This window comes from Dermochelys coriacea, chromosome 13 (assembly GCF_009764565.3).
Source record: "Dermochelys coriacea isolate rDerCor1 chromosome 13, rDerCor1.pri.v4, whole genome shotgun sequence".
NCBI classification, from domain to species: Eukaryota; Metazoa; Chordata; order Testudines; family Dermochelyidae; genus Dermochelys; species Dermochelys coriacea.
This window is the reverse complement of record NC_050080.1, coordinates 40,272,872-40,298,208: the sequence shown is the minus strand read 5'-3', so window position 1 is coordinate 40,298,208 and position 25,337 is coordinate 40,272,872. Positions and strand designations below refer to the sequence as shown.

Below are 25,337 nucleotides of genomic sequence, written 5' to 3'. Positions count from 1 at the left end.
GCGGAAGCAGTCTATGTAGAAATCCAGGCTGCTGTTTCGACCTTCAGGAGGAGTCCACCTAGAATCCTTCTTTTTGTAGTGTTGGCAGGAAGGTCTCTGTGGGTTAATATGTTGGTCAGAGGTGTGTTGGAAATATTCCTTGAGTCTGAGACGTCGAAAATAGGATTCTAGGTCACCACAGAACTGTATCATGTTCGTGGGGGTGGAGGGGCAAAAGGAGAGGCCCCGAGATAGGACAGATTCTTCCGCTGGGCTAAGAGTATAGTTGGATAGATTAACAATATTGCTGGGTGGGTTACGGGAACCATTGTTGTGGCCCCTTGTGGCATATAGTAGTTTAGATAGCTTAGTGTCCTTTTTCTTTTGTAGAGAATCAAAGTGTGTTTTGTAAATGGCTTGTCTAGTTTTTGTAAAGTCCAGCCACGAGGAAGTTTGTGTGGAAGGTTGGTTCTTTATGAGAGTATCCAGTTTTGAGAGCTCATTCTTAATCTTTCCCTGTTTGCTGTAGAGGATGTTGATCAGGTGGTTCCGCAGTTTCCTTGAGAGTGTGTGGCACAAGCTGTCAGCATAGTCTGTGTGGTATGTAGATTGTAATGGATTTTTTACCTTCAGTCCTTTCGGTATGATGTCCATCTGTTTGCATTTGGAGAGGAAGATGATGTCTGTCTGTATCTGTGCGAGTTTTTTCATGAAGTTGACAGATTTCCACTCTATACGGCTAAATTCAGTGCCTTGCATAATCACAGGTTTCAGAGTAGCAGCCGTGTTAGTCTGTATTCTCAAAAAGAAAAGGAGTACTTGTGGCACCTTAGAGACTAACAAATTTATTAGAGCATAAGCTTTCGTGAGCTACAGCTCACTTCATCGGATGCATTTGGTGGAAAAAACAGAGTAGAGATTTATATACACACACACAGAGAACATGAAACAATGGGTTTATCATACACACTGTAAGGAGAGTGATCACTTAAGATAAGCCATCACCAACAGCAGGGGGGGGAAGGAGGAAAACCTTTCATGGTGACAAGCAGGTAGGCTAATTCCAGCAGTTAACAAGAATATCAGAGGAACAGTGGGGGGTGGGGTGGGAGGGAGAAATACCATGGGGAAATAGTTTTACTTTGTGTAATGACTCATCCATTCCCAGTCTCTATTCAAGCCTAAGTTAATTGTATCCAGTTTGCAAATTAATTCCAATTCAGCAGTCTCTCGTTGGAGTCTGTTTTTGAAGCTTTTTTGTTGAAGTATAGCCACTCTTAGGTCTGTGATCGAGTGACCAGAGAGATTGAAGTGTTCTCCAACTGGTTTTTGAATGTTATAATTCTTGACGTCTGATTTGTGTCCATTCATTCTTTTACGTAGAGACTGTCCAGTTTGGCCAATGTACATGGCAGAGGGGCATTGCTGGCACATGATGGCATATATCACATTGGTAGATGCGCAGGTGAAGGAGCCTCTGATAGTGTGGCTGATGTGATTAGGCCCTATGATGGTATCCCCTGAATAGATATGTGGACAGAGTTGGCAACGGGCTTTGTTGCAAGGATAGGTTCCTGGGTTAGTGGTTCTGTTGTGTGGTGTGTGGTTGCTGGTGAGTATTTGCTTCAGATTGGGGGGCTGTCTGTAAGCAAGGACTGGTCTATCTCCCAAGATCTGAGAGAGCGATGGCTCGTCCTTCAGGATAGGTTGTAGATCCTTGATGATGCGTTGGAGGGGTTTTAGTTGGGGGCTGAAGGTGATGGCTAGTGGCGTTCTGTTGTTTTCTTTGTTGGGCCTGTCCTGTAGTAGGTGACTTCTGGGTACTCTTCTGGCTCTGTCAATCTGTTTCTTCACTTCAGCAGGTGGGTACTGTAGTTGTAGGAATGCACGATAGAGATCTTGTAGGTGTTTGTCTCTGTCTGAGGGGTTGGAGCAAATGCGGTTATATCGTAGCGCTTGGCTGTAGACAATGGATCGAGTGGTATGATCTGGATGAAAGCTAGAGGCATGTAGGTAGGAATAGCGGTCAGTAGGTTTCCGATATAGGGTGGTGTTTATGTGACCATCGCTTATTAGCACCGTAGTGTCCAGGAAGTGGATCTCTTGTGTGGACTGGTCCAGGCTGAGGTTGATGGTGGGATGGAAATTGTTGAAATCATGGTGGAATTCCTCAAGAGCTTCTTTTCCATGGGTCCAGATGATGAAGATGTCATCAATGTAGCGCAAGTAGAGTAGGGGCATTAGGGAACGAGAGCTGAGGAAGCGTTGTTCTAAGTCAGCCATAAAAATGTTGGCATACTGTGGGGCCATGCGGGTACCCATCGCAGTGCCGCTGATTTGAAGGTATACATTGTCACCAAATGTGAAATAGTTATGGGTCAGGACAAAGTCACAAAGTTCTGCCACCAGGTTAGCCGTGACAGTATCGGGGATACTGTTCCTGACGGCTTGTAGTCCATCTTTGTGTGGAATATTGGTGTAGAGGGCTTCTACATCCATAGTGGCTAGGATGGTGTTTTTAGGAAGATCACCAATGGACTGTAGTTTCCTCAGGAAATCGGTGGTGTCTCGAAGATATGGCCCCACAGTATGCCAACATTTTTATGGCTGACTTAGAACAACGCTTCCTCAGCTCTCGTTCCCTAATGCCCCTACTCTACTTGCGCTACATTGATGACATCTTCATCATCTGGACCCATGGAAAAGAAGCTCTTGAGGAATTCCACCATGATTTCAACAATTTCCATCCCACCATCAACCTCAGCCTGGACCAGTCCACACAAGAGATCCACTTCCTGGACACTACGGTGCTAATAAGCGATGGTCACATAAACACCACCCTATATCGGAAACCTACTGACCGCTATTCCTACCTACATGCCTCTAGCTTTCATCCAGATCATACCACTCGATCCATTGTCTACAGCCAAGCGCTACGATATAACCGCATTTGCTCCAACCCCTCAGACAGAGACAAACACCTACAAGATCTCTATCGTGCATTCCTACAACTACAGTACCCACCTGCTGAAGTGAAGAAACAGATTGACAGAGCCAGAAGAGTACCCAGAAGTCACCTACTACAGGACAGGCCCAACAAAGAAAACAACAGAACGCCACTAGCCATCACCTTCAGCCCCCAACTAAAACCCCTCCAACGCATCATCAAGGATCTACAACCTATCCTGAAGGACGAGCCATCGCTCTCTCAGATCTTGGGAGATAGACCAGTCCTTGCTTACAGACAGCCCCCCAATCTGAAGCAAATACTCACCAGCAACCACACACCACACAACAGAACCACTAACCCAGGAACCTATCCTTGCAACAAAGCCCGTTGCCAACTCTGTCCACATATCTATTCAGGGGATACCATCATAGGGCCTAATCACATCAGCCACACTATCAGAGGCTCCTTCACCTGCGCATCTACCAATGTGATATATGCCATCATGTGCCAGCAATGCCCCTCTGCCATGTACATTGGCCAAACTGGACAGTCTCTACGTAAAAGAATGAATGGACACAAATCAGACGTCAAGAATTATAACATTCAAAAACCAGTTGGAGAACACTTCAATCTCTCTGGTCACTCGATCACAGACCTAAGAGTGGCTATACTTCAACAAAAAAGCTTCAAAAACAGACTCCAACGAGAGACTGCTGAATTGGAATTAATTTGCAAACTGGATACAATTAACTTAGGCTTGAATAGAGACTGGGAATGGATGAGTCATTACACAAAGTAAAACTATTTCCCCATGGTATTTCTCCCTCCCACCCCACCCCCCACTGTTCCTCTGATATTCTTGTTAACTGCTGGAATTAGCCTACCTGCTTGTCACCATGAAAGGTTTTCCTCCTTCCCCCCCCTGCTGTTGGTGATGGCTTATCTTAAGTGATCACTCTCCTTACAGTGTGTATGATAAACCCATTGTTTCATGTTCTCTGTGTGTGTGTATATAAATCTCTACTCTGTTTTTTCCACCAAATGCATCCGATGAAGTGAGCTGTAGCTCACGAAAGCTTATGCTCTAATAAATTTGTTAGTCAATAAGCAATTTAGTTAGAGATGCTTTAGATTCTGTTTTGTTTAAATAGCTGATAAAATAAGTTGTGCTGAATAGAATGTATATTCCTGTTTGTGTCTTTTTGTAACTTAAGGTTTTGCCTAGAGGGATTCTCTGTGTTTTGAATCTGATTACCCTGTAAGGTATTTACCATCCTGATTTTATAGAGGTGATTCTTTTACTTCAATTAAAATTCTTCTTTTATTTTTGTTAGATGCTTGGTGGTGGCAGCAATAAGGTCCAGGGACAAAAGGTAAAATAATTTGTACCTACTGGAAGTTTTAACCTAAACTGGTAAAAATAAGCTTAGGGGGGTTTTCATGCAGGTCCCCACATCTGTACCCTAGAGTTCAGAGTGGGGAAGGAACCTTGACAGCCTCCAAGGAGGGAGATTCCACAACCTCCCTAGGCAATTTATTCAAGAGTTTAACCACCCTGACAGGGAATTTTTCTTTAATGTTCAACCTAAACTACAATCTTGCTACAATTTAATCTCCTTGCTTCTTGTCCTAGCCTCAGAGGTTAATGGGAACAATTTTTCATCTTCCTCCTTGTAACAACTTTTCTTGTACTTCAGAAATGTTATCATGTTTCCTCTCTGTCTTCTCTTCTCCTGACTAAACAAACCCAAACTTTTCAATCTTGCCTCATAGGTCATGTTTTCTAGACCTTTAATCATTTTTGTTGTTCTTCTCTGGACTTTCTTCAGTTTCTCCACATCTTTCCTGAAATGTCCTGCCCAGAACTAGACACAATACTCTGGTTGAGGCTTTCCGGTAGAACAGAATAATTACTTCTCCTGTCTTGCTTACAACACGCCTGCTAATACATCCCAGAATTATGTTTGCTTTTTTTTTAAGAACAGTATTACACTGCTGACTCATATTTAGGTTTTGATGCACTATAACTCCCAGATCACATTCTGCAGTACTCCTTCCAAGGGAGTCATTTCTCTTTTTGTTTGTGTGTAACTGATTGTTCCTCCCTAAGTGGAGTAATTTGCATTTGTCCTGATTGAATTTCATCCTATTTACTTCAGACCATTTCTCCAGTTTTTCCAGATCATTTCGAATTTTAATCCTATCCTCCAAAGCACTTGCAACCCCTCCCAGCTTGGTATCATCCCCACATTTTATAAGTGTACTCTCAATGCCATTATCTAAATCATTGATGAAGATATTGAACAGAACCTGACCCAGAACTGATCCCTATGGGACCCCTCTAGTTATTTCTTTCCAGCTTGACTGTGAACCACTGATAACTACACTCTGGGAAGTATTTTCCAACCAGTTGTGCACCCACCTTATAGTAGCTCCATCTATGCTGTATTTCTCTAGTTTGTTAACGAGAAGCTCTTGCAAGGCCGTATCCAAAGACTTACTAAAGTCAAGATATACTACATCTACGCTTTCCCCCATCCACAAGGCTTGTTATCCTGTCAAAGAAAGCTATTAGGCAATAAAAGTAATCAGTTTAAATCAGCTTCCCAAGGGTCATATAGGGGTTTGATTAGTTAAAATAAACAAAAATTTGTACTAAAAATGAGTAAATATCACATCCGTTTATACAGCTTAAAATATTATAAATGACCAATTTATGGCAACTTGTGAGAAAGAAAGAATATCCATTTGTGGTACAGTAGGGATAAAACAATACCAATTAAAAGATGTAGATAAATAATACTATTAAAATACTCATTTATTGCAGAACATGACTTAAAACATGGGGAAAATGTATTGTTAAAATACGTAGATGTAGGTTCGTGTTGATGGGAATAGCTACCGTTTCGGACTCCCCTAGAGACATATCGCTGTTCAAATTTAAGATAAAATTACATTTCTGGCTGATGTTTTAGGAAGCTGTCAGCCCTCTTTAGCTAAGGAGGATAATACATGGACAAGGTAATGCTCTCTATGCAGGTTGTAGTAAAGGTAAAGCAGCGTCACCTGCTGGTGCAAAGTGTAAATACACTCTGTCATTTAAAACACCTGTATGCTCTTTATATTCGAGGTTTTAATCATGATCACAGCAAAGGACATAGAAGAAAGACATTAAAAATTCTTTCAAGAACTTGGACTGAGAATTTTAAAAAATGCTATTAAACTTTTCTTTTGAAAAGCTCAAACCTAATTCCTGATAAATGTATCCATATCTTTAAATGAACACCACAATAATTTTGGAGGGCCGTAGCATATTTATCTTCTCAATCCACATTTGGGGCAGAGAAGCATAATTTTATAGCAAGGGAACAGAGTGGCTAATTGACTTGATCAAGGTCACAAGAGAGCCAGGGGGAGAGGTGGGAACTGAAGCCAGTTCTCCCTGCACCCAGAGATGAGCCTTACCCACAAGCCCATTATTTTTCCTACAAGCTCAACACAAAGTCATCTACAGACTAATCTGAACGCAGCGTGTTTCCTGAACCTATTAGGCGTTACCCAACCCCCGCCCTCTTCGTCCAGCCCGGGTTCTCTTCAACTTTCCGCAGTTGTAGCTACCTGCAGAGACTTGAAGTTTAGTTGCCTACTTCCCTCCTCGCAGCAATATCTGAGAGCGTCAGACTTGGTCGCTGTAGGATACATCATGGAGAAGTGTTGTGTTCTCATTATTTGGATATTTAACCTCCTAGGTAAATGCGGTGGGATTTTCAAAGTATTTTGAGGAACTTAGGCATCCAACTACAATGGAACCCTGACGCTAATTCTTTTCTGGGCCCTAATCTTTACTCTGTCCCTAATCCTTACCTGAAACCCCGATCTTAATCCTAGCGGTAAACGCTACACTTTACCTTTATACTAAACCCTAACACTGACCTTATCCCTAACTTTAGTACTAACCTCTAAACCCAAACCTGATCCTTGCACCTAACCTTAATTCCTTTCTAAATTAGGAGCGTGGATACATAGGTTCGCTCCTGATCCCCAGCCGTGCACCTCCATGGGCCAAGTGTGGTTGGAATGATGTCCTTACATGGGATTGTCTTCTTGCAGGGGCTGGGCTGGGCGATTCGGTCGAGTCCAGCGAACCTGCAGTGTCTGGAGGAGAAGGAGACACTGTGACACTCAGATGCTCTTACAATACGGACTATTCTGGTGGCATCTATCTCCACTGGTACCGTCAGTATCCGAACCGATTCTCTGGAGTACATTCTCTGGAGAGGAGCGAAGTCTTACAGCAAGCTCAGTGATACTGCAGAGTTCGCCAAGAAGAGATTTTCTTCTCAGACTGACGACAGCTCCACCGTTTTAACCATCAGATCCCTGGAGCTGGCAGACACAGCGGTGTATTACTGCGGCCTGCAGAGGGCACAGTGACAGAGCAGCCTAGCAGAGCAGCGTGAAAACCCTCCCTTCCTTGTAGCAACTGAGGTTATTGAAGCTGGAGGGAGAGTCCCTCAGAAGACTTGTTACATTGTTAAAATGATTCATTTCGGGGTGAATGTGGGGGTGTCAAGTTATTCCTTACACACACACACCCCCCCAAAGTAAAATGCTCTTTGAACAGTTTACACTAAAAAGTCCACCCTTGGAAAGTACAAAGGGCAGGAACTTAAATCAGGAAAGCTCTTAGACACCTTCCAGCAGCATATTCTGGGGGAATTTGTAAAAATAAGTTGTAAAAATACCAATTTGTTACATGTGATTAAAATTGTGATGCAAAATAGTAGTGTTTGTTGATAGTTAGAGTGAGGTTATGTTTACAGTTCCAAGTCTACATTGGTCAAATCACAATTGAACCAGAAGACAACAATCTTCTATTTTTTGTGTGAAAGGGTAGAAAACTCCTTATTAGCAGATGCATCGATTCCAAGGCCAGAAGGAACCATTGTGATCATCATGTGTAACACAGGCCTGAAACAATTCCTAGAGCAGCTCTTTTAGAAGAAACTTCCCATTTGGGTTTTAAAATTGCCAGGGATGGAGACTCCACCACAGCCCCTTTGGTAAATTGTTTCAATGGTTAATTACCCTCACTGATAAAAATTAGCAACCTATTTCTGGTCCGAATTTGTGTAACTTCAACTTCCAACCATTGGCTCCTGTTATATCTTTGTCTGCGAGGAAATACCTTTCCTTCCTTGATGCAGCGGAAGTTAGGCACACTGAGCCTGGAAACAGCGGGTCTTAGCAGGATTGTGACACTGTCAATACATACATATTTTACTCTACTGGTGTCAAGCTAGTGTTTCCTATTCCCTGCAAACCAAATCTTTATTGAAATCTTTATAGTAATTTATCAACCTTAGATCATAGAATGGGTGTGAGGTTATTCTGTTAACATCTTGGGAATTTTTTTCTCTTAATAGACTATCGTATTTTGCAAATAAAGCGAAGTAAAAACACCGATTTTTTTTTAAAAAAAGTGACTTAAAATAGTGTAGTTAAATTATTTAAATGAAGATAACCTATTTATGAGTGTGGGTGGGAGATTTAAATGACTAGCTTCAAGTCTGCGACAGTCACAACCTATAAAGCACCTTCTGTTTTGGTGTGATTAGTTAGAAACCTTGTATTGCTTTGTATGACAGTTCGATAATGCATGTGATTAAAGCAACACTGTCCCGGTAGATTTGGGGAAAATAACAAGGTAGCACAACCTATTGCTAAAAAGTATAATACACATGTCATTTGAATCTTTCCAGCTTCTATTTATTTTAGATTTTAACTGGGAAGGAAAAAGAGACTTTTAAAACATATTGCAGGAATTTTGCCTGAGACTTTTTAGGAGCCTCTGTGAATGAGACACCCAAATTTCATTAAAATCATCCTTTGAAAGTCCCAAACTTCATTCCTGATAAAGCTATCTGGGTATCTATCTACTTATATCACCCTATCACAAAAACATGAGTGCTTCCAAAGATGTATCCTCACAGTCCAGATGTGGTAGAGAAATATTAGGATCTCTGTTTTACATATAAGGAAACCTTGGCACAGAGATTAACTGCCTTGACCAAGGTCTCAAAGGGAATTTGTGGTAGAGCTGGCTCCTGAAACCAGCTCTCCTGAGTCTCAGATAAGTGCCTCACCCACAACTCCGTGCTTTTCCATGCAATCTCAGGAGGATGTTAGCTGCTCATCATTGGCATCAATTGTTCTTGCACCAAATCCAAGAACATCTAATCAGTGGACACACACACACAAACAAAAAACACCTCCAGTAAAATAGTGTATAGACTGTACAACACGGAGGGCAGAACGTACTTGCAACCTGGGATTTAAATTATGGGTATTAACAATAAAGATGCTGCCACCTGTTTCTGCGCTGTTGCACAGTGGTAAATGCTGACTCTTTCTGTGCAAAAAAAGGAACTCAGGAGCTCAGATTGTGAGCTCTTCCGGTCTAGGAGCATCTTTTCCCCCCTGTGTTTGTACAGCACCTAACACTATGTGGTCCTGGTTCATCACTGTGACTTACTAGTTCTGCCATCACTACCAGCACAATAATAATAATAAAATTAATAATAATAGAGTCTGAAAAGAGAAGTGTGAAGCAACCCAGAATAAACAGGGCTCTCAATATATGATCATAGAATCATAGAATCATAGAATATCAGGGTTGGAAGGGACCCCAGAAGGTCATCTAGTCCAACCCCCTGCTCAAAGCAGGACCAAGTCCCAGTTAAATCATCCCAGCTAGGGCTTTGTCAAGCCTGACCTTAAAAACCTCTAAGGAAGGAGATTCTACCACCTCCCTAGGTAACGCATTCCAGTGTTTCACCACCCTCTTAGTGAAAAAGTTTTTCCTAATATCCAATCTAAACCTCCCCCATTGCAACTTGAGACCATTACTCCTCGTTCTGTCATCTGCTACCATTGAGAACAGTCTAGAGCCATCCTCTTTGAAACCCCCTTTCAGGTAGTTGAAAGCAGCTATCAAATCCCCCCTCATTCTTCTCTTCTGCAGACTAAACAATCCCAGCTCCCTCAGCCTCTCCTCATAAGTCATGTGCTCTAGACCCCTAATCATTTTCGTTGCCCTTCGTTGTACTCTTTCCAATTTATCCACATCCTTCCTGTAGTGTGGGGCCCAAAACTGGACACAGTACTCCAGATGAGGCCTCACCAGTGTCGAATAGAGGGGAACGATCACGTCCCTCGATCTGCTCGCTATGCCCCTACTTATACAACCCAAAATGCCATTGGCCTTCTTGGCAACAAGGGCACACTGCTGACTCATATCCAGCTTCTCGTCCACTGTCACCCCTAGGTCCTTTTCCGCAGAACTGCTGCCGAGCCATTCGGTCCCTAGTCTGTAGCGGTGCATTGGATTCTTCCATCCTAAGTGCAGGACCCTGCATTTATCCTTATTGAACCTCATTAGATTTCTTTTGGCCCAATCCTCCAATTTGTCTAGGTCCTTCTGTATCCTATCCCTCCCCTCCAGCGTATCTACCACTCCTCCCAGTTTAGTATCATCCGCAAATTTGCTGAGAGTGCAATCCACACCATCCTCCAGATCATTTATGAAGATATTGAACAAAATGGGCCCCAGGACCGACCCCTGGGGCACTCCACTTGACACCGGCTGCCAACTAGACATGGAGCCATTGATCACTACCCGTTGAGCCCGACAATCTAGCCAGCTTTCTACCCACCTTATAGTGCATTCATCCAGCCCATACTTCCTTAACTTGCTGACAAGAATGCTGTGGGAGACCGTGTCAAAAGCTTTGCTAAAGTCAAGAAACAATACATCCACTGCTTTCCCTTCATCCACAGAACCAGTAATCTCATCATAAAAGGCGATTAGATTAGTCAGGCATGACCTTCCCTTGGTGAATCCATGCTGACTGTTCCTGATCACTTTCCTCTCCTCTAAGTGCTTCAGGATTGATTCTTTGAGGACCTGCTCCATGATTTTTCCAGGGACTGAGGTGAGGCTGACCGGCCTGTAGTTCCCAGGATCCTCCTTCTTCCCTTTTTTAAAGATGGGCACTACATTAGCCTTTTTCCAGTCATCCGGGACTTCCCCCGTTCGCCACGAGTTTTCAAAGATAATGGCCAAGGGCTCTGCAATCACAGCCGCCAATTCCTTCAGCACTCTCGGATGCAATTCGTCCGGCCCCATGGACTTGTGCACGTCCAGCTTTTCTAAATAGTCCCTAACCACCTCTATCTCTACAGAGGGCTGGCCATCTCTTCCCCATTTTGTGTTGCCCAGCACAGCAGTCTGGGAGCTGACCTTGTTAGTGAAAACAGAGGCAAAAAAAGCATTGAGTACATTAGCTTTTTCCACATCCTCTGTCACTAGCTTGCCTCCCTCATTCAGTAAGGGGCCCACACTTTCCTTGGCTTTCTTCTTGTTGCCAACATACCTGAAGAAACCCTTCTTGTTTTATGATGTTTTATGATTAGTGTTTGAAAGCCTCCCAATCTTTAATGTATGGATCCTGACAACACCTTGTGAGAGAGGAAAGTACTGTTATCCACATTACAGTTGGGGCACTATGGCTTAGAAAGACTAAAGGTCTTTTCAAAAGCATCTAAGTGATTTAGGAGGGTAAGTCCCATGGCAAATTAGAAGCAAGGCACAGTTTTTAACAGAGAGGGTGATTCACCCTTGGAACAAACTCCCAAGGGAAGTGGTGGATCCTCAATCTCTTGGGATTTTCAGATCCATACTGGAAGAGTTTCTGGAGGATATGGGTTAGACAGACACAGATTACTCAAGAAAGGGGAAACAGAGTGAAATTTTATGGTCTCTGAAATGTAGGGGATCAGACTAGAATCATACATGATCTACTGGTCCCTTTAGGCTGTAAAATAAATGTTAGAAATTGGTTTAGGAAACTAGAAAACCATTTACCTAAGGTACTTATATGGCCTCCATTACCAAGACCATGACAGTATTTTATCCCCAAAAAACTCCTGTGAAATAGGGAAGTCCCATTTTACAGATGGGGAAACAAAGAACAGAAGGACTAAATTACTTTCCCAGGATCACAAAGGGAGTCTATGGCAGGTCTGGAAACCCAAGTCCCTCCCTGGCCTCTACCTTAGCCATAAAGACCATCCTTTGTTAGTTCCAAGGAGAATAAGATTGCACCCTTTTCTGGAACCCGTTTTAAGATTAAACAAGACTTGCTGTTTTTTTGCCTGAGATGGAAAGTTTGCTTAACTCCACTAACCTCTAGTGGGTAATGCTATAGATTAATAGATTTAATAGGTACCTAATTGTAGGTTAATAGATTTAAAGGCCAGAAGACCACTAGATTGTGACCCCCTGTACCACATAGGTCATAGAATTTCATCTTGTTTCTCCTGTATTGAGACCAATAATTTGTGCTTTACTAAAGCATATCTTCCTCAAGTATCACAGCTTTGTCATCCCACCAATTGGAGGTGGAGACCAGTAATATTTCTGGTCTCCACCTCCAATTGGTGGATGACAAAGCAGTGATACTTGAGGAGGATATGCTTTAGTTATTTAGTAATTATTATTGGTGTGTCTCAGATATTACATTATTATAGCGCCTAGCAGCCAAATGTGAAATGTATTTAGGTGCCTAATTCCCATTGATTTCAACCGTACATTATTACCTTTACAATCTGGCCCTTAGTCCCCCTGTCCCTCAATTCCTCACCTGTAAAATGAGGATAAAAGTCCTTCCTTAGAATATTTAGCTAGTAAACTCTGCAGGACAAAAAATGTTTGGGTTTTTTTTTTCTGTGTGCCTGTGCAGCACCCTGAACAAGAAAGTCTTTTGTAGTACTGCTATATAGAGAAAGCTAATAATGACATCATGATAATAAATGTAAAGACCGAACACCCTCACGCCTTCAGCAAGCAAGCAGTTCTCCATCTGTAGAGGATGAAAGTTTAAAGAGATCTTTTGATGAGCAACATCTTGTGATATGTTCAAAAAACACCCTCTTAATCCCCTATTTCCTTTACTGCCATAGCAACCAAACTGCCATGCAATCTTTGCAGAGACGGCAGAAGTGGTGAGGGGTTGAATGCGTTCCGAGCCGCGTTCTGTCGGAACAGGCGGTGTCATCTCCCTGCCGCCAGCGACAGCAGCAAGCTTCGATCTACAAACAGAACAAGAAGACCCTGCAGTCAGAGTGCCATGAATGGGCCCAGCTGTCTCTTCTTGTCCCTGTTCTGTGAGTAACGCCGCGTATTGTCTATTTTAAATGCATTATTGTTATAGTAACACTCACTGCCTCCAACTGAAATCAGGACCCCATTACGTTGTGTTGAGCTCTGTACAGATATGTAGTGAGTCTCTGCCCTAATCAGACAAAGTCTAAGGAAAAAAGAAGTTCTATTATCCCTATTTTACATAGAGACCCAGAGAGAATACAACTTATAGTTACAACGATGCCTAAGGGATTTAGAGGCCAAATTTCTGCTACTCTTAATGGGAACTGAGTGTCCAAATCTTGTAGGAGTCTGCTGTTCTCAGCCCGGATGAGTTGCTGAAAGTCACCCAGAGAGTTGGTAGAAGGGTTTGAAGTTAATTTCAGTGTCCTCAGACCCAGCTCAGTGCCTTCCATACCAGACCATCTTCCTCTGTCATCACCATTGCAAGCTAACCAGCTGAGTCCACTTCATGTTCCTCTCGTGCTGTGCATCGCTAGTCCACATTTGTTGGTTAGTGTTTTATTTAACTCTCTCTCTCTCTCTCTCTCTCTCTCTCTCTCTCATTCCCTCCCTCGAGGTGGTATCTGTCTATCTGAAATAACCCAGTCCCCCGACCAGAGCGGTGCTGAGTTGGCTGATGCAAAGATTCAATGCAATCATGACATTCCTGATGGGAATTACGATTCCATTTACTGGTATTACCAGATGGCCAGCACTGAACTTACTTACATCGCTCACAGCTACAGTGAGGAGAGAAATTCAGGACGCTATGGAGTCTGTGTTGACCGTGCCAACAGCTCCAGCATTTTAACCATCAGGACTTTACAACCGGGAGATGGTGCTGTATATTATTGTGCCTTGCAACGCACAATGGTTCACCTCTTGTAACACCCTGAACAATAACTTGCTACTCAAGGAAAGCTTGATCCAAAGACCATTGAAGACAATGGAAAGACTCCTGTTGAATTCAGTGGTGCAGCTCAGGTGATTAAAGACAACCGTGGGCAAAAAAGTCCGCAGAAAGAGAATTCTAGTGCCTAGCAATATCGGGGGTTAAAGATGGACTGAATTCCTCAGGGAAGATTGATCAAAAGTTAGAAAATAAATAGACAAGGTGAGTGAGGCAATATCTTTTATTTGACCAACTTCTGTTGGTGAGAGAGACAAGCTATCACAGAGCTCTGTGGAGAAAAAGTTCGGCCAATAAAAGATATTACCTCTCCCACCTTTTCTCTTTCTTACAGAGGACCAACACAGCTACCACAACACTGCAAACAGAATAAAAACACAGATAATGACAAGACACTGACCAAAGGCAAATGAGTCTTGTAAAGACAAAACATGCAAGTTATGAATGAAATTTGTTAACCCTTCTATGGAAAGTTCATGTACGTTAATAATGATAAAAATCAAGTGGGTAATTAAAATAATTAATTGTCCAGTTCTGGTCACCCATGCTCAAAAAAAGATTACTTCAAAGTGGAAGAGGTGCAGAGGAGGGCTACTCAGATGTTCAGGGAAATGGAAAGCTGATTTTAGGAGATGAAATTGATTATTTAGTCTAGAAAAACAAAGGCTGTCAGAGGATGGGCAGGGACGGTGTCCCTAGCCTCTGCTTGCCAGAAGCTGGAAATGGGCAGCAGGGGATGGATCACTGGGTGATTCCCGTTCTGTTCATTCCCTCTGGGGCACCTGGCACTGGCCACTGTTGGAAGACAGGAGACTGGGCTAGAAGGACCTTTGGTCTGACCCAGTCTGGCCGTTCTTATGTTCTTATGAGGATCTGACTGCTCTTTATAAATGTATCAGTAAGATAAACACCAGGGAGGGAGACCTGGACAATGTTTGTAGAAGGACAACTGGTTATAAACTGGCCACAAATAAATTTAGGTTGGAAATTAGAAGATGTCTAATCATTAGAGGAGTGACTATGAGGTTATAGAACAGGTGATAGAAGGAGAGGGCGTGAACAACCTAACTAGTTTTAAGATGGAGCTTGATAAATTTATGAATGTGTTTATAAAATGGGGTTTCCTGAAATGCTCTATGACCCAGGATGGAGATCCCTTCCAGTCCTATGTCATACTTTCCTATGGATATTAATTGTTTACCTGAATAACTGCATTTTGTCTTTATTAAAATATTGAAAAAATGAATTGTTTGTGCAAATAAAACCAATATTTTAAATATTACCACATATAATATAAATGTTATGAAATATCTGTTTATTTTTACTGTATTTTTGAATACATGAATAAAAAGAAGTTGTCTTAATTTGACAGACAAGAAAAATTGACTGAGTAAAAAATCAGTATTTAAAAATAAGTGGCTATATCTCAGAAGAATGTGAATTTTATGAAATTATCATTTCTTTTAAAATTGTATGTTTTAATTAAAAGATGTCTTCGTTTAGCAATGCAGAAAAATCATTTCACACGGATTGTCAAGAAGAACTTTGTGTGTCTGTTATTGGGAAATTCATTTTCTAATTTATATTTATAATTACAATCCATAATTTATTAGAATATAACAAATGAGAGTGTAATACAGGACATGGGAACACAATACAATACAATACAAGAAATGAGACTAGATTAGAGTAGACTAGAATATCCTTTAATGACTGGATTTGTTTCTTTAAATCATTTGATGAATATGGACTGGAAAAGATACTTGAAACCAAATATCTCACCTCCTCAAATCCTGTAGGAGATTACCCTACCGAGTCCAAAAGCACTTCAGACATAAAATCCACAGTGGTTGGAGATTTGGATTCCATGGTGGTCATGGATACCTGGTACCTGATAACACATCTAATCTATCTATCTATCTAATCTTAACTCTTATGACATTTAATCACCTCTCTTCCCTTCTTGAGAAGAGATATAGGGCATTTCCTTTGTCGTCCCTGGGTATAGTGCAATGCTGTACAATTTTCATAAGCTTTATTCTTGTCCACATTCATGGTGCAATATATTCCTATAACGGGCTTAATCCAATGACCCTTGAAGTCGATGAGAAGACGTCTGTTGACTTCAAAAGATTTTGGATGACGCCCGGATTAGTCACCTTAAATTGAACAAGGCATGCACCTAAAAAAGAAAAGCACCTATTTCCGGTGAGATGAGAAAGCAGCTCATGAAGTTCATATCAAAGGGACCTCTCTCACAGCAGCGACAAAAAACCCTTGGGGTCTCAGCATGCCTGAGCTTCCCTTGGTACTTCTCCTAATCCTGAACTGGTCCGGTGAGTTCATGAACACCATAGTGTTTAGTTCCAGCTTCTATGTCTGTTCTTGGCTGATGTTTGCTTAAAAGACTGAGATGAAATCCGTGTGTCCCTGGGCTTTTGTAATAACTCCGATGTTACTTTGATATGTTTAAAGGGCTCACCCGAGGTGAGACAGTCATCCAACCTGTGAGAGAAACAAAGGTGAAGGAAGGGGAATTTGTTACCCTGGACTGTAGCTATAATTCTGGCTTCCCAACGCTGCTCTGGTACAGGCAGGAATCTGGAGGATCTCCACAGTTCATCCTTCATGAGGGCTCAAGGCATGAAGATTTGGAAGAGAAGTTCAGGAACCGTTTCAAAGCCAAAATTAATAAAACCAGCAGGGTTTTCTCTTTGGATATATCATCGGTTCGGCTGTCTGACTCCGCAACCTATTACTGTGCGCAGAGAGACACAGTAAGAAAAAGGAAAGATCTTTCTTTACAAAATCCCTCCACCCAACAATGCACAAAGAAACAGCTCTCAGAAGGAGTGGAAAGCTGGGGCTTGTCTATACTTGAAAATTAATGTGGATTAAGGTAGTGTGTGAATTTAAAGTTCAATAGAAATTCCTTGAAATATCTACCTGTGGACATTCTCATTCCAGAATAAGAATGTCTTGTTCCTGTTTAACTTAACCCACTTTCAAAGTGGGTTACAGCAAAGGTATTTTTCTCCTGAAACACATTCTTTGAGCCTGTAAAACACGGAACACTTTAAGGCCCTATTTAGAAATAAATTTAAAGGCTACAGAGTGTTTTAGAGCAAGAGGGAAATATTTGTCACTGAGAATTTAAAATGAAAGGCAAAGAACCAAACCAAAAAATGAATCAAAAAAGGGAAGAAACATAGAAAATATATAGAGAGATAGAGAAAAAGCAAAAAGCACCCCCAAAACCAGAAAATTGAATGCAAAAATTCCAAAAACATACACAGCAACAACATACAGCACAAACAACAAGAACGCAACCACAGAATGCAAAAAGATAAACACAAACAGAATAAACACACACGCACAAAAGTCTACAAGTCAACAAAAACAAGGAAAGTGAAAGAAGCCCCTCCCGTCTTTACAAAAACACAGAAAGAAAGAAAGAAAGAAAGAAAGAAAGAAAGAAAGAAAGAAAGAAAGAAAGAAAGAAAGCCTTTCCTCTTTAAAAATGTACCATACCATATAAAAAATATTTTCCAGGTGATTAAAACAACAACAACAGCAGCATAAACTTCAGGCTGAACTTCAGTGGAATGTAGGTACCTAATTCCTTTAGATTTCTTTAAAAATTGCAGCCGAAATGCTTTGCTGGGTGCCTTTTGCAGAGCCCAGGTCTGTGTGAACAGTTGTGGGGCATTTTTCCTTTTCCCTTCAGTCCTAAGGAGGTTAAAGCTCCATCTGGTGTTTCGAAGGATCCGTATTAAGAGGGGAAAGAGCTGTTTGATATCTGTCCGATCGGAGGGGTTTGAGCTGAGCCGCGGTGTGTTACCCTGTGTGCTAAAGACGTCAAAGGCTGGAGAGCTCCCTCGTGTCGCTTTTGAAGCCTCGCTTACCCAGAAATCGAACTGCTGCCAATCTCCATCCTCCGCCAGCGGCTGCAGAGGAAGGGGCGCGTGATTTTTTTGTGACAAAGGGGACGACTGAGAAACTCTTGGGTGTTCGTTTTCTCGCAGAGATGAGTAGGGGCTGCTGCCTTCTGCTGCTGCTCAGCAACTTATGCGGAAGTAAATAAAACACAATAGCACGAAGCCCTAATTCTGCACCTGCTGTCTGAGTTTGGGTTTGTTCTGGTTTTTTCTTTTGTTTTTTAGTTTTTTCTGTATGAATTTATTGTGTCCGAGTTTCTTGTGTTTTCTGTGTTTATGAAGCTTTTCTGGTGTGTATGTTCTTCTTTTCTGATTTTGACTTTTTCAGTCCTTTTTCTTTTTTTATTTTGTTTTTCAGGTTTTCATATTCGTGTTTTTGTGTTCCTATGTTATGATATTTTGTGTGTGTTTTCAGTGTTTATTTTGGATTTAGGGTGCTCCTGTCTTCGTGTTTTTCTTTTCCTCTTTATTTGTGTCTGTGTATTTGTGTCTGTGTGTCTTTAATGTTGGCTTTCAGGTTTTTGTGTTTACGTTTTTGTGTGTTTTCTGTGTTTCGGTTGGTTTCCAGGTGTTTGTGTTTGATTTTTGTGTGTGTTTTCTGTGTTTCGGTTGGTTTCCAGGTTTTGTGTGTGTGTGTGTTTTCTGTATTTTGGTGCATTCTCAGGCTTTTGTTTTTATTTTCTAGTTTTCTTCATCTTTAACTGGTTGTGAAGCTGTTAAATTCTCTCCAGATTTTCAATTACACAGAATAATTCTTGCCTTACCAGATACTGTCATTTCACTGTTCAGCCATCTCCGCTGACATTTATCCTTCTCCCTCATTGCCCCTTTAAGGGCAGTTTATCTCTTTGCCTTATTAGTACGTTTTATTCTCTCGCCAGCAGTCAGGGGTGATGTGGTGCTGGAACAAGGTGCCCAGGCCTTGGAAGTCCGAGAGGGCGAAGAAGTGACCTTCCAGTGCCGTGTGAAGGGAGGGGAGATGAACAGCTACTGGATGTACTGGTACAGAAAGGGGCAGCAGGGCCCCCTGACCTGGATTTACCGAGAAGGGGACCACTATGGAGAAGGCTTCCAGGGCCGCTTCGTAGGGGAAGTTGATAGCTCCAACAACAGGTTCACCCTCAAGATCCTGAGCGCAGAGCTGCGAGACAGAGCCGTATATTACTGCGCTTCCAGTCCCCACGGTGCCACAGCTGTGCTGCGGAGCAGAGCAAAAACTGACAGAGCGGGGGGAGAGCGAGGCATCGTTTGCAAACTACAGATCATGGCCCGCTCTGGGGAACAAGTGGTTGGGGGATCTCTCTATCTCTCTTTCTCTATGTCTTTGTGTGCTTGTGAAGCTGTCAGGGAAGCCATCCGGACAGAACTGGAAGGAGTGCATCTGTCAGACAGTAGTAGTATAGAATTTAGTTCTGTTTATACCAAGCCTAGGTTGGATTCTTTCAAAGGAGTATAATTCATTAAAAGCAGTTTTAGAGATCCACGGGTATGTAGGATAGGATAGGATAGGATAGGAGAGAGAGAGAGATAGGCAAGTTGTGTTCTACTGTGCAGAGAATGCATCCGATGAAGTGAGCTGTAGCTCACGAAAGCTTATGCTCTAATAAATTTGTTAGTCTCTAAGGTGCCACAAGTACTCCTTTTCTTTTTGCGAATACAGACTAACACGGCTGCTACTCTGAAACCTGTGCAGAGAGGGAATTTAAGCCTCATTTTGTAACTCAAAGAAATGGCCACAAGGTGCTGCTATTCACCCATAGTCCATCTTCTGAGACCAGTTAGACTGAAGGAGCTGTCCAAGGTGGAAACCCTCCATGGGAAGTTAAAGAAGAAAAATGTCAAGAGGCTAATCTGCAGATCTACAGGACACCCTTAACCCAAATGTCTGCAATAGGAGGGAAGTATCTATCTATTAGACAAGGTGGGTGAGGTAATAACTAACTTTTTTTGGTGCAAGGAACAATGTTTCCAGCTTTAGAGAAAACCTCCTCAGGTCTGCCTTCCTTTTCCAGACCTCAGGAAGAGCTCTGTGAAACTCGAAAACGTGTCCCTTCCACACACAGAAGTTGGTCCAGTAAAAGATATTACCTCACCCACCGTGTCTCTCTCATATCCTAAAACCAAAAGTGCTGCAACAACTCTCCTTGTCTCTGTCTCTCTTTCTGTGAAAATAAATACATATGTATCTGTCTGTCGGTCTGTCTGTCTACTGTTATGGATTATACTCCCCCGGAGAAATGGTAACCTAATTTACTTGCCTGTAAAAACTATAACGAAGTTATACACCTACACCAATAAGAAATTGTTTAAGAAAAAAAAACACTCCTTCCCATTGTCTCCGGATGGCTTTTCTGGCAGCATTTCTTCCTCTGTCTATTCACAGCCCTCCAACTAGGGGGGAGTAGGTCCTTGACATTAAATAGGCTGCTCAACAGGGCAGACGCCTCATTCTGTGTGTGACAGCGGTAGAGACGAGATGTGGATCGCCGTCTGCCTCCTTCTCCTCAGGAAGTGGTTTACATTTACTGGCAGGCGGACTGAGTGTTTTCTGACCCGCGGGTCTTACTCTGCCCCCATCGTTCTCCTGCTAGGTCCCGCGGCTGGGAACTCCGTGACCCAGATTCCAGCGTCTGCGTCAGCCAGGGAAGGGCGGCCCGTGAATCTGTACTGTCAATACAGCACCACGTACCCGTACTACGCCCTGGGATGGTACCAGCAGCTGCCCGGGCAGCAGCCTCTCTTCCTACTGCGCAGAAATGAGAGGGGAAATGAATACAAGCCCGGTTCTGTGGCCCCTCGGTTTTCCTCCGAGCTCAGCACCGATGTCAAATCGTTCACACTGTCCATAGACGGGGCGCAGCGGGCTGACTCGGCGCTGTATTTCTGCGCTCTCTGGGATCCACCGCGCTACAGAGCGCCCCGGGCTCCCGACACAAACTGCCGGAGCGGGGGGCTGTCTCCAAAACGAAGGGAGATGAGTCATTTTCTCCTAAGCGCACCAGGGGGCCGGGGGAGGGGAGCCACATCTCAGGGGGCACCAGGATGTGTGTTATTGTTTACCTGTGAGGAGGGAGGTGTCACACACTTTTAAGCTTGTGCAGGCCCAGTTTAATGCTAACCCCCAAGCTCTCCTTGTATCCTCCCTCTAACCTCTTCCTGGCCAGAGTCAGCCCCATCATCCCCCATTCCCATCTCCTCCCATACCAGGCTCCCCACATATTTGCCCCCACCCCAGTGGCTCTTTGTGCACCCCCAGTACCATTCCCCCCTGCTCTCCATTCCTCTGTGAACCCCATTCCCTTCTCTCCCCAGACCAGGGTCCCACATTCTCTTCCCATGAGAACATAAGAACATAAGAATAGCCACACTGGGTCAGACCAAAGGTCCATCCAGCCCAGTATCCTGTCTTCCAACAGTGGCCAATGCCAGGTGTCCCAAAGGGAATGAACACAGCAGGTAAACATCAAGTGATCCATCCCCTGTCACCCATTCCCAGCTTCTGGCAAACAGAACCTGGGGACACCATCCCTGCCCATCTTGGCTAATAGTCATTGATGGACGTATCCTCCATGAATTTATCTAGTTCTTTTTTGAGCCCTGTTATAGTCTTGGCCATCACAACATCCTCTGGCAAGGAGTTCCACAGATTGACTGTGCATTGTGTGAAGAAATACTTCCTTTTGTTTGTTTTAAACCTGCTGCCTAATAATTTCATTTGGTTTCCCCTAGTTCTTGTGTTATGAGAAGTAGTAAACAACACTTCCTTATCTACTTTCTCTATACCATCATGATTTTATAGACCTCAATCATATCTTCCCTTAGCCATCTCTTTTCCAAGATGAACAGCTCCAGTCTTATTAATCTCTCTTCATACAGAAACCATTCCATACCCCTAGTCATTTTTGTTGCCCTTTTCTGAACCTTTTCCAATTCCAATATATCTCTTTTCAGATGGGGGCAACCAGACCTGCACACAGTATTCAAGATGTGGGTGTACCATGGATTTATGTAGAGGCAAGATGATATTTTCTGTCCTATTATCTATTCCTTACTTAATTATTCCCAGCATTCTGTTCACTTTTTGACTGCTGCTGCACATTGAGTGGATGTTTTCAGAGAACTGTCCACAATGACTCCAAGATCTCTTTCTTGAGTGGTAACAGCTACTTTCGACCCCATCATTTTATATGTATAGTTGGTATTATCATAGAATTATATAAACATCGAACTGGAAGGGATCTCGAGAGGTTATCACATCCAGTCCCCTGCACTCATGGCAGGACCAGTACTGTCTAGAATATCCCTGACAGGTGTTTGTCTAACCTGCTCTTAATAATCTCCAATGATGGAGATTCCACAACCTCCCTAGGCAATTTATTCCAGTGCTTAAGTGGATTTTTTTCCTAATGTCCAACCTAAGCCTCCCTTGCTGCAATTTAAGTCCATTGTTTCTTATCCCATCATCAGAGGTTAAGGAGAACAATTTTTCTCCCTCTTCCTTGTAACAACCTTTTAGGTATTTGAAAACTGTTATCATGTCCCCTCTCAGTCTTCTCTTTTTCAGACTAAAGAAACCCAGTTCTTTCAATCTTTCCTCATAGGTCATTTTCCAGATCCCTAAACATCCTTGTTGCTCTTCTCTGGACTCTCTCCAATTTGTCCACCTTTCCTGAAATGTGGCACCCAGAACTAGACACAATACTCCAGTTGAGGCCTAATCAGCAGGGAGTAAAGGGGAAGAATTACTTCTGGTGTCTTGCTTACAACACTCCTACTAATACATCCCAGAATGATTTTTTTTTTTGCAACAGCATTACACTGTTGACTCATCTTTAGCTTGTGGTCTACTATGACCCCCAGATCCCTTTCCACAGTACTCCTTCTTAGGCAGTCATTTCCTTTTCTGCATGTGTGAAACTGATTGTTCCTTCCTAAGAGGAGTACTTTTCATTTGTCCTTATGCTTTCCAATGTGCATTACTTTGCTTTTATCAACATTAAATTTCATCTGCCATTTTGTTGCCCACTCACCCAGTTTGGTGAGATCCTTTTGTAGCTCTTCGCATTCTGCCTGGGTCTTAACTATCTTGAGTAATTTTTGTATCATTTTGTAATTCTCGATCTATTTCCCCAGCCTGTGAGCCCGCCCACGCCCCTCCCCCCCACCAACCAGGACCCACCAGCCCTTCCGCCTCTTCCTAGAGACTCTAAAAGGGGAGCAGCAGGGACAGAAAGGGGGCACCCGGCACAGCTACTCCAGAGCCCTGCGCACCCCTTGGCCCCGCGCCTCGCCCCTGTTCCTTAAAGAGACAGTGACATAGGGTAGAAAACTCGGCTGCTCTTGAGCTCTGCTCAACCTCCGCTTTGGAGCAGGAGGGACCGTATCTCGGGCAGGAGCTGCTAGGTGTGACAGTTGTGTGTGTTGCAGGCAGGAGAAAGAGAGACTGCGCGTGCACACACAAATAGGGACACACGCTCGGAAAGACAGAGTGAGAGAGGAGGACACAGACTCGGATCCAGAAGAGGGCGCGCGCGCGCGCGCGCACACACACACACACACACACACACACACACACACACACACACACGCGCGCGTTACTGGGGTGAGTGAGCTCCACCCCCATCCCAGCTCCGGATCCGCTGTCACACACAAGCTGCCGTCACCCCCTGGCACTCCATTTCCCCTAGATAAGTGATTGTGGTTCATTGTATTTCCCACAGTGGTGACAGGCATGCGGGGATCTCTGTGGCTGTGTCTCTGCGCGCTGCCGCTGTTCCCAGGTGAGCTCCGAGCTGCGGGACCAGGGGTTTGTCTATCTAGGGGACTTTCCTGGCCTTGTGCCTCCCTCTGAATTCTCCCCCTTCAGGTTCGGTGGCTGGGAACTCGCTGATCCAGATCCCGGCTACCCTGTAGTCCAGGGAAGGGCAGAGGGTGGAGATAAGGTGTCAATTCAGCACCTCCTACAGCAGCTTTGCCCTGGACTGGTACCAGGAACTGCCGGGGAAGCAAGCCCTGTTCCTGCTGGGCAGATACTCTGGTGACTCGGAGCGCAAATCCCGTTCGGTGGCACCTCGGTTCTCCTCCCAGCTCAATACCGGAATGAAGTGGCAGTGTCCGAAATGCAGGGAGACGTCCAGTGGTGGATTTAATTAGTGGGGCCCTGTATGCAGCTATATTTTCGGGGGCCCCCACTGGAGACTCAGCCAAGAAAAGGAATGTTCTTTCTTACCTCCCTCCGTTTTTCATTATTTTTTTTCATCCTCCTATATTATAAGTAATAGGAAATAACTGAAAATAAAGTGAGGTACCATGATTGGGGCAGGGGTCTGGGGTGCAGGAGGGGGCGTGGGGGTAGGGATCTGGGAGGGAGTTTGGGTGCGGGATGCAGGCTCTGTGCTGGGGCAGGGGATTGGGGTGTGGGAGGTGTCAGGGGGTGGCACTTACCTTGGGTGGCACGGCTCCCAAAGCAACTGCACACCCCTCTATCAGTGGCTCCTAGGCAGTGGGCCATGAGGTCTCCGTGCACTGCTGCTGGCAGGCGCTGCCCCTGCAGCTCCCATTGGCCTCAGTTCCCGGACAATGGGAGCTGTGGAGTCGGCACTTGGGGAAGGGGCAAGGTGTGAAGAGTCCCCACCACCACCAGCAGGGGTTGCAGGGACATGCCTGGCACTTCGGAGAGCAGAGTTAGGCAAAAAGAGTCTTTTCCTCAAGAATCAGGCAAGCACAGACAATACTGAAGGGGGAAGTTATTCATGGTACCGGGAAGACTGATAAACAGCTTCAAAAATATGGTGCCATAGTGGCCAGTTATATACATTCTCTTATCAATTCATTTGCATTTATCTGTACATACAGAGACAGACATTGTTACAAGTCAAGAGAGAACCCCGAATAAAGATAAAAAATAAAAACAGTACGTACATATAGAGGTCGTCCTAATTGCATCAAACATCTATGACTACCTGGCGGGGGGAGGAGGCGGGGGGAGGGGGAGGGATGAGTTCTTACAGTTATCCAATGGGCTGTGAAGGGAAGGTTTGTTCTGTTCTAAGAGCTGAGTTACTGGGCTGGCATTGTCCATATAAGCTTATCAATTGTTTACAGTTGTCAGTGTCCATGCTCCTGAATGTGTGTGTGAAGCATTCCTGCTTGTTCTGCGGTTTCTGTCTTAGCTATTAGCTAAATTTTAACTCTTGCCTGACAGAAGCATGGCGCAGAGGGAGGGAAGCAGAGTGGGCAGGGAGCCGCCTTAGCCCTGCTGCACTCCTACTGGTACGTCTCTGTGTGCCCCTTGGTGGGGAGGGGAGCAGTGGGTCTCCCTGCGCTGCCCGGTGTGGGGCCAGTGCGCGGAGC

At 43.8% G+C, this 25,337-nt stretch overlaps 1 long non-coding RNA gene and 2 gene segments (V, D, J or C); all 3 read left to right on the top strand.

Annotated features, from left to right (window-relative positions):
- Nucleotides 1–12,984: 12,984 nt before the first annotated feature.
- Nucleotides 12,985–15,420, top strand: LOC122456486. Its single transcript, XR_006275410.1, has 2 exons — nt 12,985–13,156; nt 13,714–15,420. It is a non-coding gene; the product is annotated as an uncharacterized LOC122456486 (long non-coding RNA).
- Nucleotides 15,421–17,323: 1,903 nt separating this feature from the next.
- On the top strand, nt 17,324–19,506 carry LOC122456461. The segment is given in 2 exon segments: nt 17,324–18,122; nt 18,869–19,506. Coding segments are annotated over 2 exon segments (621 nt in total).
- Nucleotides 19,507–20,408: 902 nt separating this feature from the next.
- LOC122456404 lies at nt 20,409–21,075 on the top strand. The segment is given in 2 exon segments: nt 20,409–20,491; nt 20,576–21,075. Coding segments are annotated over 2 exon segments (531 nt in total).
- The last annotated feature ends 4,262 nt before the right edge of the window (nt 21,076–25,337 follow it).